General features: G+C 41.3%; 1 protein-coding gene across 1 annotated transcript in view; it reads right to left on the bottom strand.

Moving 5' to 3' along the window:
* Nucleotides 1-1,805: 1,805 nt before the first annotated feature.
* LAMB4 (laminin subunit beta 4) overlaps nucleotides 1,806-18,101 on the bottom strand; it is an 89,073-nt gene continuing 72,777 nt past the window's right edge. The window contains exons 28-33 of the mRNA XM_054726280.1: nucleotides 16,966-17,110; nucleotides 14,218-14,425; nucleotides 12,378-12,516; nucleotides 9,193-9,366; nucleotides 7,788-7,941; nucleotides 1,806-1,939 (exon numbers count right to left, since the gene is read on the bottom strand). Of these exons, the coding sequence (XP_054582255.1) occupies nucleotides 1,806-1,939; nucleotides 7,788-7,941; nucleotides 9,193-9,366; nucleotides 12,378-12,516; nucleotides 14,218-14,425; nucleotides 16,966-17,110 (954 nt within the window). The remainder of the gene's footprint in view (nucleotides 1,940-7,787; nucleotides 7,942-9,192; nucleotides 9,367-12,377; nucleotides 12,517-14,217; nucleotides 14,426-16,965; nucleotides 17,111-18,101) is intronic.

The following is an 18,101-nucleotide window of genomic DNA, read 5'->3' on the forward strand; positions in this document are numbered from 1 at the left end:
AGGTCACTGGGCCTCTCCAGATCAACTTGCCCTTCTTCTGTGCCCCAGGAGGCTGGCCTACATGGGAATATAAAGCTGGTTCCTTGGTTCAGCAAGTAGGAAACACGCCCAAGAAATTGGACAGGGGGGGCGAGTGACATCAGGGTGTTTTTTATTTTTTAAATATATTTTATTGATTTTTACAGAGAGGAAGGGAGAGGGATAGAGAGTCAGAAACATCGATGAGAGAGAAACAAGGATCAGCTGCCTCCTGTATACCCCCTACTGGGGATGTGCCTGCAACCAAGGTACATGCCCTTGACCGGCATCGAACCTGGGACCCTTCAGTCCACAGGCCGACGCTCCATCCACTGAGCCAAACCAGTCAGGGCCATCAGGGTGTTTATACCCCAAATCCTCTGCAGGGCTGTCCCCGCTGGCTGTATCCCTTGACCAGAGACCACTGTTCCTCTTCAGTGGCCCCCCTACACTTAGAATGCAGTTGTCCCTGTCTAAGGGTGGTGGTGACCCCCTGCCTAGTGCTGGCTCTGGGATGCTGCCCTGTCCTCTATGACTTTCCTCCGCCCTGTCCACATCTTTGAAAACAGTCCCCTTAATAAACTGTCCCAGCTCATGTCCTCACCTCTTGCTGGGCCACAATGGTATAGTCAACCAGGGACCTAGATTTCTTCTATCTTGTTTCACCAGTACTCTCATCATCTACGTGGTTACAGCTGGCTCACCGTATTCTCGCCCAATTGAAGGGGGGAGGGGGAAACAAATGGAGGGTATATTAGGTTCCTTTTACAGCTGAATCCAATTATGACAAATACAGTGGCTTAAAACAACACAACTTCACCTTACTGTTCTGTAGGTCTGAAGTCTAATGCAGCTCTCACTGGGCTAAAATCAAGGTGTCAAGGTGTCGCATGGCTATGTTCCTTTCTGGAAGCAGTGGAAGAGAATCTGTTTTCTTCTATCTCCCGGCTTCTTGGGGCCACTTACATTCTTCCATCTTCAAAGCCGGCAGATTGTCAGCAGAAATGCTTGCAGACAAATGATGAAAAGTAGTTTTTGAATGCTGTTCCAATGTCATTTGGGGAAAAGAAAATCCTTTGGCTGAGAGAATAAATATGTAGGAAAAGGGGTGTAAAAAACAAGTTACATTTTGAGTTACATGCACTTTATTCAGAACAGAATAATGGCTTTACAGATAAAGCAAATCCAAATAAAACACAGAAACACTAGTATATACCACCCATATTAATTCCATTCTAGTATTCAAGATATAATTGATTTAATTTAAATTTATTGTAGCATGGTAAGAGCATTTAATATGAGATCTACCCTCTCAATACATTTTTAAGTGGACATTATTGTTAGCTACACATATACTGTACAGCAGATTCTGGAAACTTATTCATCTGGCTTAACCAAAACTTAATGCCAGTTGGTTAGTAACTCCCCATTCTCCACTACCCCTCGCCTGGACACTTTAACAGTTAGTATTAGTAAATAGAATCTTATTTTGATTTGTACTTGTCATATGTAACTAATTATTTTTAAGTTAGCAAAGGCAAAAGGAAAGGTTTCTGAAACCAGAGACAACGGCTTTACTTCTCCCTTCTGTTCTACATGAAGAGGCGTTTCCTGGGCCCAGTGTCACTCCCCGAACGCTGAGCAGAGCTGCCTCAGGGGGAGGGCTCCTGCGAGGGAGGCGAAGAGGCTGATCCTTTGTGCTCCCCACGTTCAGCTCAGCTCCTCAGGTTGCTCCTCAGGAACCAGAAACAAAGGCACTGGCTTTTGCACTTCAGCTCCGCCTAACACTAGCAGCTTGAATATTTACTTTCTTGGTCAACAATTTCATTTTTAATGGCAATGACTTTATCCTCCAACCGTTTCAGTTGATCAGCTTTCTTTTGTCTACTTAGATTCAAATCTTGAATCTTCTTTTCTAAATCTAAAAAAGAAAATGAAATGAATTATTTAGTTCCATTTGATAAATTCCTCCTGGATGCCCAAGTGATACCAAACACGTGGGATTTATGTATCGCATAAAGGAATATTTAGTTTCGTGTTTTGATTCATTAGATGAAACACTTATTTTCACCAGACTTCTCAAGGTTTTCATGTAAGTCAGAGCAGACAAACTGATACATTTGTCTAAAAGTATTTTCTACCTAAAGGCATTTATCAGTGTGAATCTTTTCCCAGTTCGAGTTGACTAGAAATGAAGAGACAGAAGATAAGCATTGACTGGATCTGGTGAAGTGCTATATTTCCAAAGATCCTTCCTTCCTTCCTTCCTTCCTTCCTTCCTTCCTTCCTTCCTTCCTTCCTTCCTTCCTTCCTTCCTTCCTTCCTTCTTTCTTTCTTTTAAAATGTATTTTTATTGATTTCAGAGAGAAAGGGAGAAAGAAACATCAACGATGAGAGAGAATCATTGATCAGCTGCCTCCTGCATGCCCCTCACTGGGGATTGAGCTGAATCCTGGGCATGTGCCCTGACCGGGAATTGAACTGTGACCCCCTGGTTCATAGGTTGATGCTCAACCACTGAGCCACACTGACTGGGCTGTTCTTTCTATATTAACTATTCTTTCTAACATGTATCTTTCACTTTAGGGTTTCCCAATCTTTCAGTAAAAAGAACTGACATTTTCACTTCATATTCTCCTGCTAACATTGAAGTCCTTGAACAGTGAAAGCAACGTGATGCCTTTCTTGGCTTCACTCCCATCTGTCCGTCCATCCATTCATTTATCCACTCTTCAACCAACAAATATTTGGGAGTTATATTAAACCATAAGAAGGCGTCCACAGAATAGTGGAAGGAAGAGGTATAAGGAGCTATGGTTGACATGAGGTGGCTGTTAGAAAAGACACTGGTTTGGGGCTGAAGTGGAACTTCTCAAAGAAGGTAAATGTTCTACGTCACTTGGTCAGATCACACCTGGCCATTCAGTTGGTTTGGGGTAACTGTCAAACTAGCATGTAGTCTGTTTAGAGGAAGGAACCGGATTATGAAAAAATCTGAAACTGTCCTGTGAACAAAAATGGAGTGCCCTGGCAATTTTCATATAAAGGAAAGAAGACATGTGCCATTGCTATTTTTAAGTATTTGAGGGCCAGAAAAGCAGAGTGTGTGGGCTTTTTTTTTCTTTCTTTTTCTTTGGTCAGCCTGAGGAAATAGAATGCAACCAGCAGGTGAAAGCTCCCTAAGGATTTTGTCTGAATATAAAGAACTTTCTAGTAGTCACAGCTGCTCAAAGACTACAGAGCTACTATGAAAGGTGGTCAACATTCTGTCACTGGAAACTTTCAAATCTAGGTCATTTGGGATTGAAAAGGGGATTCAGCTTTGAACGTGTATTATTAAAAAAAAGACAAGCCTCCCCCCCCCTCCTACCCCCCATATCTCTACTACATTCATTAACAATACTGTGCTGGCTCCTTTTTATTTGCCCCACCAGATCCAGTCTCCACCCTGCTCTGTGTCCTGGAAAGCTGGCTCCATGGATGACATCACCTGGCTCCCTGACCTCTGGCTGTCAGGCCCACTTGGCCGCTGTGGGTTCTGAGAAGTGGTGGGAGGGAGGGTGGGAAGAGCGAGCACACTCCTCCCTGGTGAGCAGCAGGCTCTGTCAGTTCTCACAGCTTAGCTCCAGCTCCTGAGGGTGGCCTCTTCCCTTCTGTTCCAGTGCCCACAGGCCTACTTCACAGCATTCATGTCCTGCTCCCCTGCTCCTTCAGGCTCAGGATGCTGATGGCTTCTCTCTGCTGCCATCACCCAGATCCCCCAGGCCCTTGCTTGTTTGAAGCCAATTCCAGCATGTCAGCAGGGCTGAATCATCTGGTAATGGCTGAGGGCATTTCCCCAAACCTGAAAAGGATGCATAATTGATTGCTTACTGCCAGACAGCTAAGGGCATTTCAATCTACATGTTATTGTCTCCTACTGGCCAAACACCTGAACAGCCGTAGGCAATTCTACAATCTGACAATGGATTCTGTGCACTAAACCCTGGCCTTTGAAGTGCATATCTACCTTGCCTTAGGACAATTTGTGTTAATAAAAAGCAAGGGGTCCTGAGACAAGGAGAACTTAGTTCCTTTAGTTAAGTCTTCTCTGACCCCCAAAATGCCTTCCAAAATTATGTTTCATCTTTGGACTCTTATTTAATTTACACACAGCCTTCTCCAGATTCCTGACCCCTTCTAGATGCTGGATTAATGCCCCCGGCACTTGCTTCCCCGAATTCTTGCACATTCTTTGTAGCTTCTCCCATCAAGAAGTAAGAGTCTATTTATCCTTTCCCCCCAAACCAGGTCAGCTTTGCAAGTTATTTTGACCAATAGAAAGTGGAAGAAATGATGTTGCAGGACCTCAAGGGACTCACAGCTTCTGTACTTATTCTCATGGAACCTTCAAACAATCGTGCTGCAAAGCAGCCTGGGATGAAAGACCCCACAGAGAGGTCCAGCCTCTCAGCCAAGGTTGGCCCCCGGCAGACCTGCCAGCTGACCCTTCAGCCAAATGCAGCTGCTTGGATAGATAACTGAGACAACTCTGTTTACAAACACATGATCCAGAATTACATCCAAGCATTCTTTCTCTTTCTTTCTGGGACCCTGACTAAGTTCTATGGAGGGACCCTGGCTGCAGACTGGGGCCTATTTTCTACTCTCTCAACGTGGATCCTGCCAAGGTAAGTAAGGGCTGCTTTCTGGGATCCCACAAGCATCTCTTCCAAACAGATGGGAACAGAGCACAGCCCTCGTGGCTCAGCCCCTTCTCCAGTGGCGGAGTCGGGAAGGTGGCCAAACCAACGTCTGTCTTTCCTGTCTTGTTGAGTTGTGAAAACAGTCTTACCATGAAGAGAGGAATGTGTTGTTTTAGACCTCTCGGAGGAGAAGTCCCCCAGCTTAAACTTCTCTCCCAACCTAATGCAAGAACCGTGGAGGCTTTAGTCTCTGGGGATAAGTGGAAACAATTTGGATCCTGACACAAATATCAGACAGAAAATATTCTCTCCATGATTTTGCTCTTTTGGAAGGATCAAGGATAGGAGAAACTGATATTCATGGTATTGCCTGTGTGACAGAGTATAAAGTAAAAAACATTATGTCTGTCTTTTTTAATCTTTCCTAGTATCTCCTTTAAAATTATTAGGAAAATGGAAAAAAGTGTCCACAAGCTCACTACTTTTAAAACAATTATATAAATGTAAAAAGTGCATTTTCCTCTTCACTCTCCTCCTCCCAGAGATAACTAATGTTAACCGTTTGGTATGTGTTTTTCTTTGCTTTGGCCCACACTAATGTTGCATTTTCTTATCTTTTTTTTCTCATGTCATAGTGATGATATGCATTTTAAAGTGAGGATTTGGGATTATTTTAAAACTTTGAGAGTTACTTATATTACAAATAAATATTGTTGTTTTAAAACTTTACAACCAAAAGTAAAAGTAAACCACTCATCATTTGATATTTCTTAGAGGTAGTCAAGGACATGATGATTGCCCAGAAAAATCATAAGTATTAGTTGTGGAAAGCAAAAATCCTAATGAACTTTCTGATTGTTTGCCTTCCAGGTGTGTACACTTTGTGTGCATCAAGATCTCCATTTTGACCAAAATCCTTGTCCATGATTCCTTCTGGGTTTCTACCTACTGGCCTTGCTCGGTGACCTGGTGCCCTAGAGTCTAGATCACACTGATTCTAAAAGAGCGATTTGCACGAGGGGAGAAAATGCATAGCATAGGTTCGGATAGGGTTTTTCAATCTCAGTGCCATTGATACTTTGGGCAGAAGAATTGTTTGTTGGGGGTTTGGGTGGTATCCCGTGTATAGGATGTTTAGCACCATCCCTGGCCTCCATCCACTAGATACTAGTTGTACCTCCTAATTGTGATAAGCAGAAATGTCTTTAGACATTTTTGTCTCCAGAGGAGGGGATATAATCACCCCCAGTTGAGAACCACTGGGTTAAGAAAAGGGTATTTCAAGGTGACCAAAGGTAAATCTCAGTTTGTTCTGATTAACACAGAGTGAATGCTAATTAACACCCTTTTGTGTGTTATCCTCATCCTAGAATATATACTGAGTGGCCAGATTATTGTGATCTCTGAATGCATAATAACCTGGCCACTCAGTTGTGTGTGTATGTGTGTGTGTGTGTGTGTGTGTGTGTGTGTGTGTGTGTGTATAATATTTGAGGCCCAGTGCATGAATTCGTGCATGGGTGGGGTCTGGCCAGCCTGGCCAGGGGGCGAGGACATGGGTGGTTGGCCAGCCTGCCTGCTGGTTGAACTCCTGGTCAAGGGGACAATTTGCATATTAGCCTTTTATTATATAGGATATACACTGAGTGGCCAGATTATTATGCATTCAGAGATCATAATAATCTGGCCACTCAATGTATTTTCCCCCATTGATTTTTAGAGACAATGGAAGAGAGGAAGGAAGGGAGAGGGAAGGAGGGAATGGGGATGGGGGTAGAGAGAGAGAGAGAGAGAGAGATTGGCTGTCTCCCACACTTGCCCTGACCTGACCAGGGCCAGGGATCGAACAAGCAACCCAGGTATATGCCTTTGACTGGGAAAAACCTGTGACCCTTAGGTGTATGGGCCAACACTGTAACCGCTGGGCCACAGCGACCAGGGCAGTGCCCTTTTAAGTAAAACCATGGCCTCTTCCCTTCTGTTTCATCGTCCACAGGCCTACTTCCCAGCATTCATCGATCTGCTCCCCTGCTCCTTCAGGCACAGGACGCTGATGGCTTCTCACTGCTGCCGTCACCCAGAACCTCCAGGCCCTTGTTTGTTTCCCTTAATTCCTGTCTATTTATCCTTTGCCCCCAAACCAGGTCTGGCTTTGCAAGTTTCCAAAGCACAAACCCAATTCCTACTTCTTTCTCCTCAGTGGACTCATATGTGGTTAAATTGTGTCAATGATACATTGAAATTGGTATAAATTCTACCTCCTGATGGAGAATGTCAAATTGACAGCATGGGTAGAAGAATAGATAGAACTACCATATGATCCAGCAATCTCACTTCTGGATGTATATTCAAATGAAATGAAATCTGTATCTTGAGGAGATATATGCATCCTCAGGTTCATTGCAGCATTGTTCACAATAGGCAAGGCATGGAAACAACCTGAGTGTCTGTCTGCGGATGGATGGACAAAGAAAATTATATATGTGTGTGTGTATGTGTGTGTGTGTGTGTGTGTGTGTATAATTCGCTACAACATGATGAGAACCTGGAGACATTATGCTAAGTGAAATAAGCCAGACCAGTGGTTGCCAACTGATGGTCCGCGGACCACTGGTGGTCCATGAGGTCCGAAGGTTGGCGACAGCTAAGCCAAAAAGACAAATACTGTATGATCTCACTCATTCCATCCATGTGTAGAATTAAAAGAAAAAAGAGTTGAACTGATAGAAACAGAGTGGAATGGAATGGTTGCTGCCAGCGGTTGGGGATGGGTGAAATGAGGAGATATTGGTCAAAGGGTACAAACTTTCAGTTAGAAGATGAGTAAGTTCTGAGGATCTAATGTACTTATGTTGCTGATTACAGTTAATAACAGTGTATTGTGCACGTGAGTAGACCTTAAGCATTCTCAAAGGTACCAGAAAGAAAAAGGTAACCATGTGAGGTGATAGGTGTGTTAATTAACTTAATTGTGGTAATAATTTCACCATGTACACATCGAGCAAATCGGCACATTGTACAGTTTAAATATATACAAGTCTATTTGTCAGCTATAGCTCCATAAAGCTGGGGAAAAGGAGATACCTGCTATCCTTCTTATCTTGTCCTCTGTATCTCCAGCCAGTTTTGCTGCTGCATCTTTTAGCTGTTTCACTTTTCCTAAGGTTTCCTTCGTCAGTCCTGTCGCGCTGGTCTTATGTTGAAGAACAGAGTATTGATTTTTCAGCTCAACAAACTCCTGTAACAGAGCAACACTTCCATCATCAGAAAATTTTGATAAAGCAGGCATTTGCCTGGTACTGTTCATAAAAAGGAATAAGAGGAAACCATAATCCAGTCAATATACTTGAATTACTCTGATATTTCCAACAGGGCTTTTCATTGCATTTTTTTTCAGGTTGCAAAAAATATCAGCTTTAGTTAATTAAACTTTGTTACAAAATCTGAATCATTACTCCATGTGAAGGCAAACGCTTATGAAGGACCAATTGTTTGTCCTGAGCTACGTTAAGGTGAGAGACACACAGGACAGAATGACCCAGTCCTGCCCTGGCCCACTCCTCAGTTACGTCAAACAGCTGCAGTGCCTTGTGCAGGGCAGAGCCAGCAGGGGAGCTCTGGATGCAGCAAGGACACATCGCTTGGTTGGCAAAAAGGGGGGACAGAAATGAGGTGGAACGGGAGGCGGGCAGGGAAGCAGAAGTGTTAGTACGAAGATCTCCCTCAGAACTAGAATGGAAATCTTTGGGATCAGCCTATGTGGTTGACAATTTAGGATGTTAAATAGGTGAATAAAGGCCAGACCCAGGAACGGACTATGGAAGGGGGAAGGGGAGGGGGCAAGAAGCCCTTTGTCAGCCTCTGTTCCATAGAAAATGTTCTCAACTCCCGTCAGTGGAAACTTTACCCAGAGCACTAGGGCTTAAAAGCAAGCTAACAGACCAATTGTAAAAATTGAGCATTTTTCTTTTGTTTAAGCTACTATATTAATGCTACCAAGCGAAGATATCCTGCTAAGAACACGAGTTGATAGGTTCTTTCAGCACCTTAAATTAGTGGGCCACTTTCCACAACTGTTTAATTAACTCTGATTTTTGTAACTTCATCTATTCGGCAGGTGACTTTCACTTCCTGTTTTCCTTACATGTCATGTGACTGAATTAGAGTAAAGGGCAAATAGGTACACTATAGTGGCATAAACTGCGAGAGTTTGGGAGTTCAGGACAAATGTGACTAGAAGATCGTTAAGAGCCCTGGGACGAGTGGGTGGGCAGCAAACACTCCAATAGGGTTTGGCCAGAGGACTCCTGCCTTCTCGAGAGACAGCCCGCCACCACCTCCCTGCCCATCGGATCCACACAAACAGACCCCACTGCGCACGGACCGGCACCACAGGCCATGCTGGTGAACGGAACAAAACTCTGGGGATAAAGGATGAGCCTCCAGAGAAGCACTGTGTGCTCTTGGTGGCAGGGGTGGGACTAATGACCTCCTCGAGGCCCCCAGCCTGGCGCTGGGCCGACTCCGCCTGAGCTCCCACATGGATGGCTTGCTCTTGATTCCTTTGCAACTTGACCCGCAGCTGGGCAAGTCCATCCTCCAGCGCTGACTGTTGCTTTGCTAAGTCCAGTTCCTTCTCAGTCTCCTGGGCTTTATTTTCAGTCTGTTGTTGATTGAAAGACCAGAAAAAAAGAAAGTTTCTTTATGCAACAAGAAGCAAACAAAAAAAGAAACGATGTGATTACTCTTCATAAAATAAGCTAGGTGTAAGGGGAAAGAAAAGCATTCCTTTGAATTTTCAGTTCCATTTACAAAAGAAAAATATTTCATACATATGAGAGTCTAAAAGAAAATATGAAACATATCCATTCACCCACCAGCCTGGGTGAGAATAAAGCATGGCCAGTGATGCCCTAGCTGGTTTGGCTCAGTGGATAGAGCGTCGGCTTGCGGACTGAAGGGTCCCAGGTTTGATTCTGGTCCAGGGCACATGCCTGGGTTGCGAACTTGAACCCCAGTAAGGGGGGGGGGTGCAGAAGGCAGCCAATCAATGATTCTCTCTCATCATTGATGTTTCTATCTCTATCTCTCCCTTCCTCTCTAAAATCAATAAAAATATATTTTTAAAAAATGGCCAGTGAGCCAAAGTCCTCAGTGCACCGCTCCCCATCATATTGCCTCCCCCGCTAAAGGCAACCACTAACCAGAATCTAGCATATATCATTCCATGTTCTTCTTGATGCCTTTAACTCTATGCCTATGCAGTATTTCTAACAATATGCAGTGTTCCATATTTTTAACTTTGTGCAAATATATCATTATTTTATTCTGATTTTACTTTTCGCTTGATGCATGTGGCTTCTAATTCCCCACCCCCTTACAAAAAATACTGAACATGCTATATTTATTTCTTATTTCAATGACTATACTTGTCATATCAAGAAGTCCTATTTAAATATTTCTCAAATCTAACTGGTCATCTGTTATCTCTTGTCTCTTATTCATTGGTTATGCTTCTTTTTTTTAATTTTATTAAACATAGTAAACGTTCCCACCCAATAATGGTAAGAACTACAGTCCGTTGCCTTTTGATCTTGTTGTTTGCTATCTTGTTTGAGGCAATATATTTGGGGGGGGGGTGGTGGAATTCTTTGAGGTTTGGTTTTAAGGTGCATTTCTTTGGGGGGGATTTTCTGTTTGTCTCTGTCAGGCATCTGAGGGCACTACCAATCCAGGACCACTTTCAATGACATTTTTAGCTTTGGTTGTTGGGGTCACCCAGGTAGTGTGAATCCTCACCCCAAACTCCTAGAAGATCCAGCTTGTGGTTAGCAATTCTTAGTGAGGACTTTCCTCCTCTACCCAGAGCAAGAGGCAAGTGTCTGTATTGTGTTCTCTGTCTGTGAGTGTGTGTGTGTGTGTGTGTGTGTGTGTGTGTGTGTGCGGTTTAACATTTCACTGAGGATTTTGCCTTTTGGGGTCTCAGCTTCCTATAGGGGTCTTATTCCTTCCTTGCATGGGCTTCAGTTTTTTGTCTGTTATGCATGGTGACCATTAAAACTAACAGCGCTAACACACCAGAGGTTAGCAGATGCCCTCTGCTAACAGGTTCAGGCTTAATCACCTTTCTGGATTCATGTTTTCCGTGTCATTTTTGGTGTCCGAGGATTTCCTCCGTTTCTAACTAATTCAGCTGTGCATTAATTTTTTTTTTTTTTTTAGTGAAGGCTGGGAAGAGGGGGGAAGGGAGGGCAATGGGAAATAATCTGTAATACTATCAACAATAAAAATATATTAAAACATTTTTTTAAAAGTCTGACCTAACGTTTTGATTTTCTTACTAGGATGGTTCATTGGAGTACTGGTCCACCCTATTTTTAAAACTAGAAGTTGCTTCCTGTGCCTTTGAGCATATGTCAGAGTTTTCCTGGAGCAGGTCTCTGCAACTTCTTTTTAATAAAGGGCCAGATAGTGAATACTTTACACTTTCTAATCCACACAGTCTCTTCCGCAACTATTCAACTCTGAGCCATTGTAGCACAAAAATAGCCGTAGACTAACAAGTGGCTGGATGCCAATAAAACGGTGTGACTTTGGAGACAGAGGCCATTAGTGTGCCTGTTTGGCCCAGGAGCTATATTTTGTCAATCGCTATTATAGAGAATATTCCTAGAAGGAGGAAAACCCGGAGGCATTCTTAATTCTTAAACCCTGTGTATGCAACCTCTTCATCTGCAACTCTTGACTTCCTGGTGCACTACTTCTTGCTCAGTTGTGCTTTCTGCTTCTCTTTTCAAGATGCATGTATTTAGAGCTAGCAAACACAGCTGCAGAACAGAGACTGAGTAACTTGCAACCTGCTGGGGAGGGGATGTGCTAGATGATGGAGCAGGGAGAACGAGACTTCACACATCCTGGGTCTAGGTCCTGCCCTGCCCTCTAGTTGCCAGGCTTCCTCTCCTGGATCCATCGCATGTGCTAAACCATGGTCTTGCTCTCTCTGAACTCCGGATGAAACCCTTTCTTTTGGGTAAGATATTCTTTCAGTCTTAGGATACTCCGATGAGATTTTATGCACATTTAGTTACAAACAGCTGGCAACAAATTCACTTTCTTTCTTTGGGTTGTGAGCTTTAAAGAGTCTCTGCCCTGGCTGTTGACTGAGATGGCTGGAGCATTGTCCCCCACACCAAAAGGCTGTGGGTTCAATGCCTGGTTGGTGCGCGTATGGGAGGCAACCGGCAATGTTTTCCTCTCACATCAATGGTTCCCCCCTCTTTTTTCTCTCTTGAGAATAAATAAAAAACAAACATATCCTTGGGTGAAGATGAAAAATAACAACAAAAATAATAAAGAGTCTCTTACTCTCCCTGGTATCAGAAGGGATAAACTCTGACCTCAGATCTACTTTAATGATCTGTGTGGCCTTAATTTTCTCATTTATAAGCTGGTGGTAGCACCTGCTTTATCCCCCAGGATCGGTCAACAACAAAATGAAGTGATGCTGGGAGAACTCTGTAGAACATTAAATGCATAATGTGACCACAATCTTATTTTATCCTTACAATCCCATCAGACAGGTAAGTCAAGCGTGACATTGGCATTTGTAAAACCTGGGCTGTTTCCACACTCAGAATCTATTTCAGGTTAGTTTCGAGGAAAATAGAGAAATACCTGCAGCGCGCTCTTTTTTATTTTTGTTATCTCGGCAGTCAGCTGTGTGATGTTAGAATTTGCCCGTCCTCGAGTGATTTCAACTTGTTGCCACTTATTCAACATTTCATCAGGATTCTGTAGAACACTTGCTGCTTTTCTAATGTAAAATATTATACAATTATTCATATGTTTCACTTTGAGAATTCATTCGATTCAACCAAAAAATTTACTGAATTATTTATAAAGTAAATTTATAAGGTAAACTCTTAAGTAAGGCAAAGGGCTGGAGTTTTCATTTTGAGAAACAGGCATATTGAATGCCAATAAAAACACATATATATGCATGTGCAGAAACAGATTCCACCAGATATGAACATCAAATATAAGCTCTTATTTCTTCTTAATTTGTCATAAACAGAGAGGTTTGGGGCTATAACTGCCAAGTTTTGAACAAAAAACTATTCTTCGCCAATTCCAGTTCTGTAATTTCTCAAACTTAAGCAACAGTTTCTAAATCTTTATGGGAGTGGGGGTGAGAGAGTCAAGAGGCTCCGCAGAGAGCAAAGAGAGAACCAAAGGCCTGCATTTTCGGGCTGTTTATTCTGGTTTATTTAAGCCTCACTGACATTCCAGCTGCCCAGGGGCCCAGTCAGAGGTTAAAATCACAAGCATTCCAAGTGATAGGCGATGTTATAGAAATGAGCTCACCTCAAGTGAACATTCACCAGCTACTGAGATCTATGGGCTCACAAACACCTTTGGAAGAATGTTCCAAGTGAGTGAAGTATCAGACAAACGTGGCAGAGGTGTAATTAGAAATGACTGTGCCCGGAGCAAAAATAGCTCAATTGCAAAACATCCCCTTCCCCATCCAACCCATCCTCTCCTTTAAAAAAAAAAAAAGAAAAAGACTTTTCTTTTAAGAACAGTTGTAGGTTTGCAGCAAAATTGAGAGGAAGGTAGAGATTTCCCATTACCGCCCCCTACACACACACACACACACACACACAGATGCATATCCCCCCCTGCCATTATCAACCTGCCTCACCAGAGGGCACATTTGTTACAACTGATGAACCTACACTGACACATCATAATCACCCAGAGTTCATAGTTTACATTAGGGTTCACTCTTGGTGTGCGTTCTATGTATTTGCACAAATGGATAAGGACATGTATCCATCATTATAGTGTCATACAGAGTGTTTTCACCGTCCTAACATTCCCCCTGCTCTGCCTATTCATCCCTCCCCTCAACCCTTGGCAACCACTGATCTTTTTTACTGTCCCTATAGCTTTGCCTTTTCCAGAATGTCCCGTAGTTGGAATCATACAGGATGTAGCCTTCCTGTCTATACTTTTTCCCCTCTATTGTTACAGTGGGAGTTCAGGAGCCTTCCTTTCTCATAACACCCAACACACACACACACACACACACACACACACACACACACACACACACAACCATACCTTTTTATGAGCCTTTTTTTCTTTAGATTTCAATGTACTGCTCATTATAGTAAAGGAAGGGAAAAATTTACCAGTGAACCTACCACCTTTTAAAATACTGGCATATTCTAGCATTTTTGCGCTAACAGGCCTTTTTAAATCCTCACCTGAGGAAATGTAATTGATTTGAGAGAGAGAGGAAGAGGGAGGGAGAGAGAGAGAGAGAGAGAGAGAGAGAGAGAGAGAGAGAGAGAGAGAACATTGATTGGTTGCCTCCCATATGCACCCCGACTAGAGATCAAACCCCTGACTGGGAAATGAACCCCCAACTTTTTTGTTGTACAGGACGATGCTCCAACCAACTGAGCCACCGGCCAGGGCAAGATGAGAACATTAAAACTGTACTTACTCAGCTGCTTTTGCCTTCACCAAAATCTTCTGGGCTCTATCTGCTGCTTTATTTAGCTTGTCCTCATCTGTCCTGTAGTCCTCACAGAGTTGCATAAGTTTCTGTATGTTGTCAAGTTCATGGGTTATATTTTGAGATGTTATTGGCAGGTGGATGTCAAGTACATGATTTGCAACCTTTTCTATATCCTCTGGAGGCACATTTTCCTCTTAATAAAAAGATGGGTTTTAGGTCATTATGTCTCTTTATAAACACCATCTTTTAAGGATAGCTACAATGAACTCAAAGTCCAATGCTCTTGCATTTGATTGTGTGTCCCTAGAACTCAGGGATTAGATTGTCTATGTCCCATAGATTCTTCTTGATGCTTAATTTCCCCCTTGCTCTGAAAGAAACACTGCTACTGTAGGGCTGTATACATGCTACACTAATGCTTGTTGGAAAAGTAAAAAACTACCAACTTGGGATATTGCCTATATTCTACAAAATGTCCTCACAAAAAATAGATTACTATGAGCACAGAAACAAAAGCAGTTCAAGTGTTTAGATACCTGTCATTAAGATTCAAACACAATGAATGAGAATGGAGAAGCATTGCATTTGGACACAGTAAAACTTGATTCTAATCCTCCATGACATTAAAAAGGCTCAGAATTTTTGCTCATTTGTATAATTGGGTAATTATAACTGATGCTACTACTTAAAGGCCTATCTTGAGAAGGGACTGTGATAATATAGAAAGTACCATGTGAATAACAAATAATAAAGAAACATTTAAATACACCTATGCTCTGCTCTTCGGGAAAATAAAATTGCCCTCTTTGAGAACTGAAGTGGAAGGTGGACTATTAGTGTGTGGAGTGATAAGTCTTTGTCACTGCCAGGCTCCTTAGTGAGGCACAACAGGGATAGTTAGAGATGAATTAGATACAGATCTGGTCCTCAAGGGGTTTCACATCAGGTGGGGAAACAGAAGTCATTCTATATAAATACTGATCATACAAGAAGAGAAGAGATGAATATAAGACAAAATGATGTGGGATCCAGAGGGAGGAGAAAATACTTCAGGAAGAATTTCAAAAAGTCATTTAAACCCAGCTTGGAGGACAGCAGAGATGAGGGTTGTGAAGACATAGGGTGAGGGGAGGGGTGAAAGACATTCCAAGTTGAGGGAATCACAGAATAAAAGAAACAGGTCACAGCTCCCTCTTGGGGGGGAGAGTGGGGTGTCTAAAATTGGAGGAATGGAAGTCAGAGATTGGGAGCAGACCACAGAAGTCCCTAAAGTAACTTGGACTTTATTCAGGAGGCAGTGGGAGCCATAGAGGATTTTTAGTATTTGAATGGCGTGACATGAGTATATATCCTTTTTGCAATCATTTTTGCTTTAGCTATTTTGTTTAATAAAAAAGAAATATTTTACTCCCTGTAATGTTTCTGAAAAAAATGTGATAAGCATGTTAATGAATAAATTAAAACCATATTTTAAATGGAATCAGGGAGTTGGCTCTTTAAAAATGGTAATTCTCATTGTAAAAATGTTATAATAAAAAGTGAATTTAATTTAACCACAATTTCAGTCATCAAACATTTATTGATATTTATTATGAGATCATAAGCTCAGATTTTTTAGATGGGACTCTTAGGAGAAATGTCACATAACTTAGTTCATAAGGAATACAGATCACAAGGAAAATAAAATGGTCAAAGAAGAACTGAATAGCGGGCCACCATACAGTCTAATGATTTATTTGGGCTTTCTAGCAAGGAAAGGAGAAGTAACGGGTGGGTGAAAGGCACTGCTTCCTGTGACTCAGAAAAGAGAATTTTCTTTTATAGAAAAGGATGTTTCTCTTTGTCTAGTCTAATTTTTGTTTTAATAATCTGGAAACAGTTTTTTCAATTCTTTAGGTTAGTTAAAGTATTTTTTTTCAGCAGCAATAAGAAAGAGGACTAATATGGGAATAAGCTTTATGACCTAGTGAACTAGGTGAAATCAAGAACCTACTTTCTGAACCATTGCTGGGGTTTGGGATCGTATTCCACTATTTTCACAAAATTGGTCTGGTGGTTTCAATTTGTGCCAAATAAACTGGTATCTGTAGAGAGAGCTACCGTGTTCCTCAATCTCAGTTGAGTTCCTAACTCATTGAAAATTTGCTTTTGAACAAACAAAATGTCCAGTAGACTAATTCCACTCCCATTCATTTTTTACTGATTATTTTGATCATTTTTATTCATTCTTTGTACTGCCTAATTTTTTCGTATCTTGAAAATCAGGATTAGAAGTTGCTAATATAATTTCTAGAAACATGAGGTTGGAAAATATACTTGGTTGGCCATAGGGGTTTCTTATAAATATTAAACAGATTAAATAAAGTGATTGCCCAGATTATAACAGATACCCCAACTGTCAATTAATTCATGTGTTGAGTGTTAAATTATTGAATTTGGAAGGTAACTATGAAACACAAAGCCTCTTAAAATTAATTCCACAGTGTTGTACCCAAACTGCATCATTTGAGAATGAGGTTCCACGTCAGTTTCTCATAAAGAGAGTCAATTTTTTTGGTACTGAGTTAATATTTTGGGATTATTTTCATTAAGAAACTTTAAATCAAAGGGTGTATTATGTTCCTGATTTAGGCATGTCATTCGCAATTAATGTCATTTGAAATTGGTTGTGATGTTTGAGTATACATTAAAAAAAAGAAACAAAAACTAGTCCTAATATTTAAAAAGAATTACCTAACAGAAACCTTTTCAGTTTTTTGATTAAAAGATTCATGTTTTCTTCTTCAGATTCACTTCGGTTTTTCATATTCCACAGTTTCTCACTTAACTGTAAGGAATTGTTTTTGGAGACTTCTGCCAGTTTACTTATATTTTTTATCTGGAATAAGGAAAACACACAATGATTAGGTACATTCTGTGATGTTTAATTGCTTAGCTGGACCAAATAAAACTGTCACCAAAAATGAAAAAGAAGTGTAGATAATTAAACCATTTTAAAACATTTGAAAAGACTCTTAAAAAGATTGTTTTCATTATGTGTTTTCTTAATAATGTAAATTTATCTCCTACAACATTATTAGTATTCAAAATCATCATTTGAAAACAATACTGACCTAACACTAATGACTTTTCCTGACACAAGTTTTACTTTAATGAGACTTTAGCATTCCATAATATCAACAAATTTCATAGAAATTACTTAGGACTACTTACTTAAAGGGGCCATTATGTCTAATAAGTTGAGAGTGTTTTCTTTTATAAGTTAAAATAGTTATTCTTCTAAACCTTCCTCAAATTCAAATAATGTACTTTTCTTTGAAAGCTGAAAAGAAAGCATCCCCTGTATTAAGAAATGAGTTTGAACTCAATGCAGGCCGCAAAGATAAATCCCAAACACTTTGTACATTTGACAGAGGAACGATAGGACTAAAAGGCTGGCAGCCTAGAAATGTAAATCCTTAAATGTGTGATTTGAGAAAGGTCATGGGCCTTTTCTTGGGACCCGAGCAAATTTGAGGAAAAGTAAAAACGTGAAGCCAAAGGACAATATCACCCACCAGCTGAGCTGTGTTGAATAGGTTGTGACAGAAGTAGGGCTAATTAGGACCAAACAGATTGTGTGTGTGGGTGTGGGGGGGGGGGAGGGGGGGGGAGGGGAGGGAGGGAGGTCTCCCATTATTTCCCCGCAATGAAGCCAGCTTAATTGAGCCATACATATTTTGTGAAAAAGGAGTCAATTATATCCTTGGCAAATGATGGAACAAAAAATATTTACCTGATTAAAAATATGTATCTTAGTTTTTTGAGTTGTTCCTTGATTCTCTAGAATTTTTTAAACTTTAAAGTAGATAGCAATTACTAAGAGAGTA

Source organism: Eptesicus fuscus, chromosome 14, assembly GCF_027574615.1.
Source record: "Eptesicus fuscus isolate TK198812 chromosome 14, DD_ASM_mEF_20220401, whole genome shotgun sequence".
NCBI lineage: Eukaryota > Metazoa > Chordata > Mammalia > Chiroptera > Vespertilionidae > Eptesicus > Eptesicus fuscus.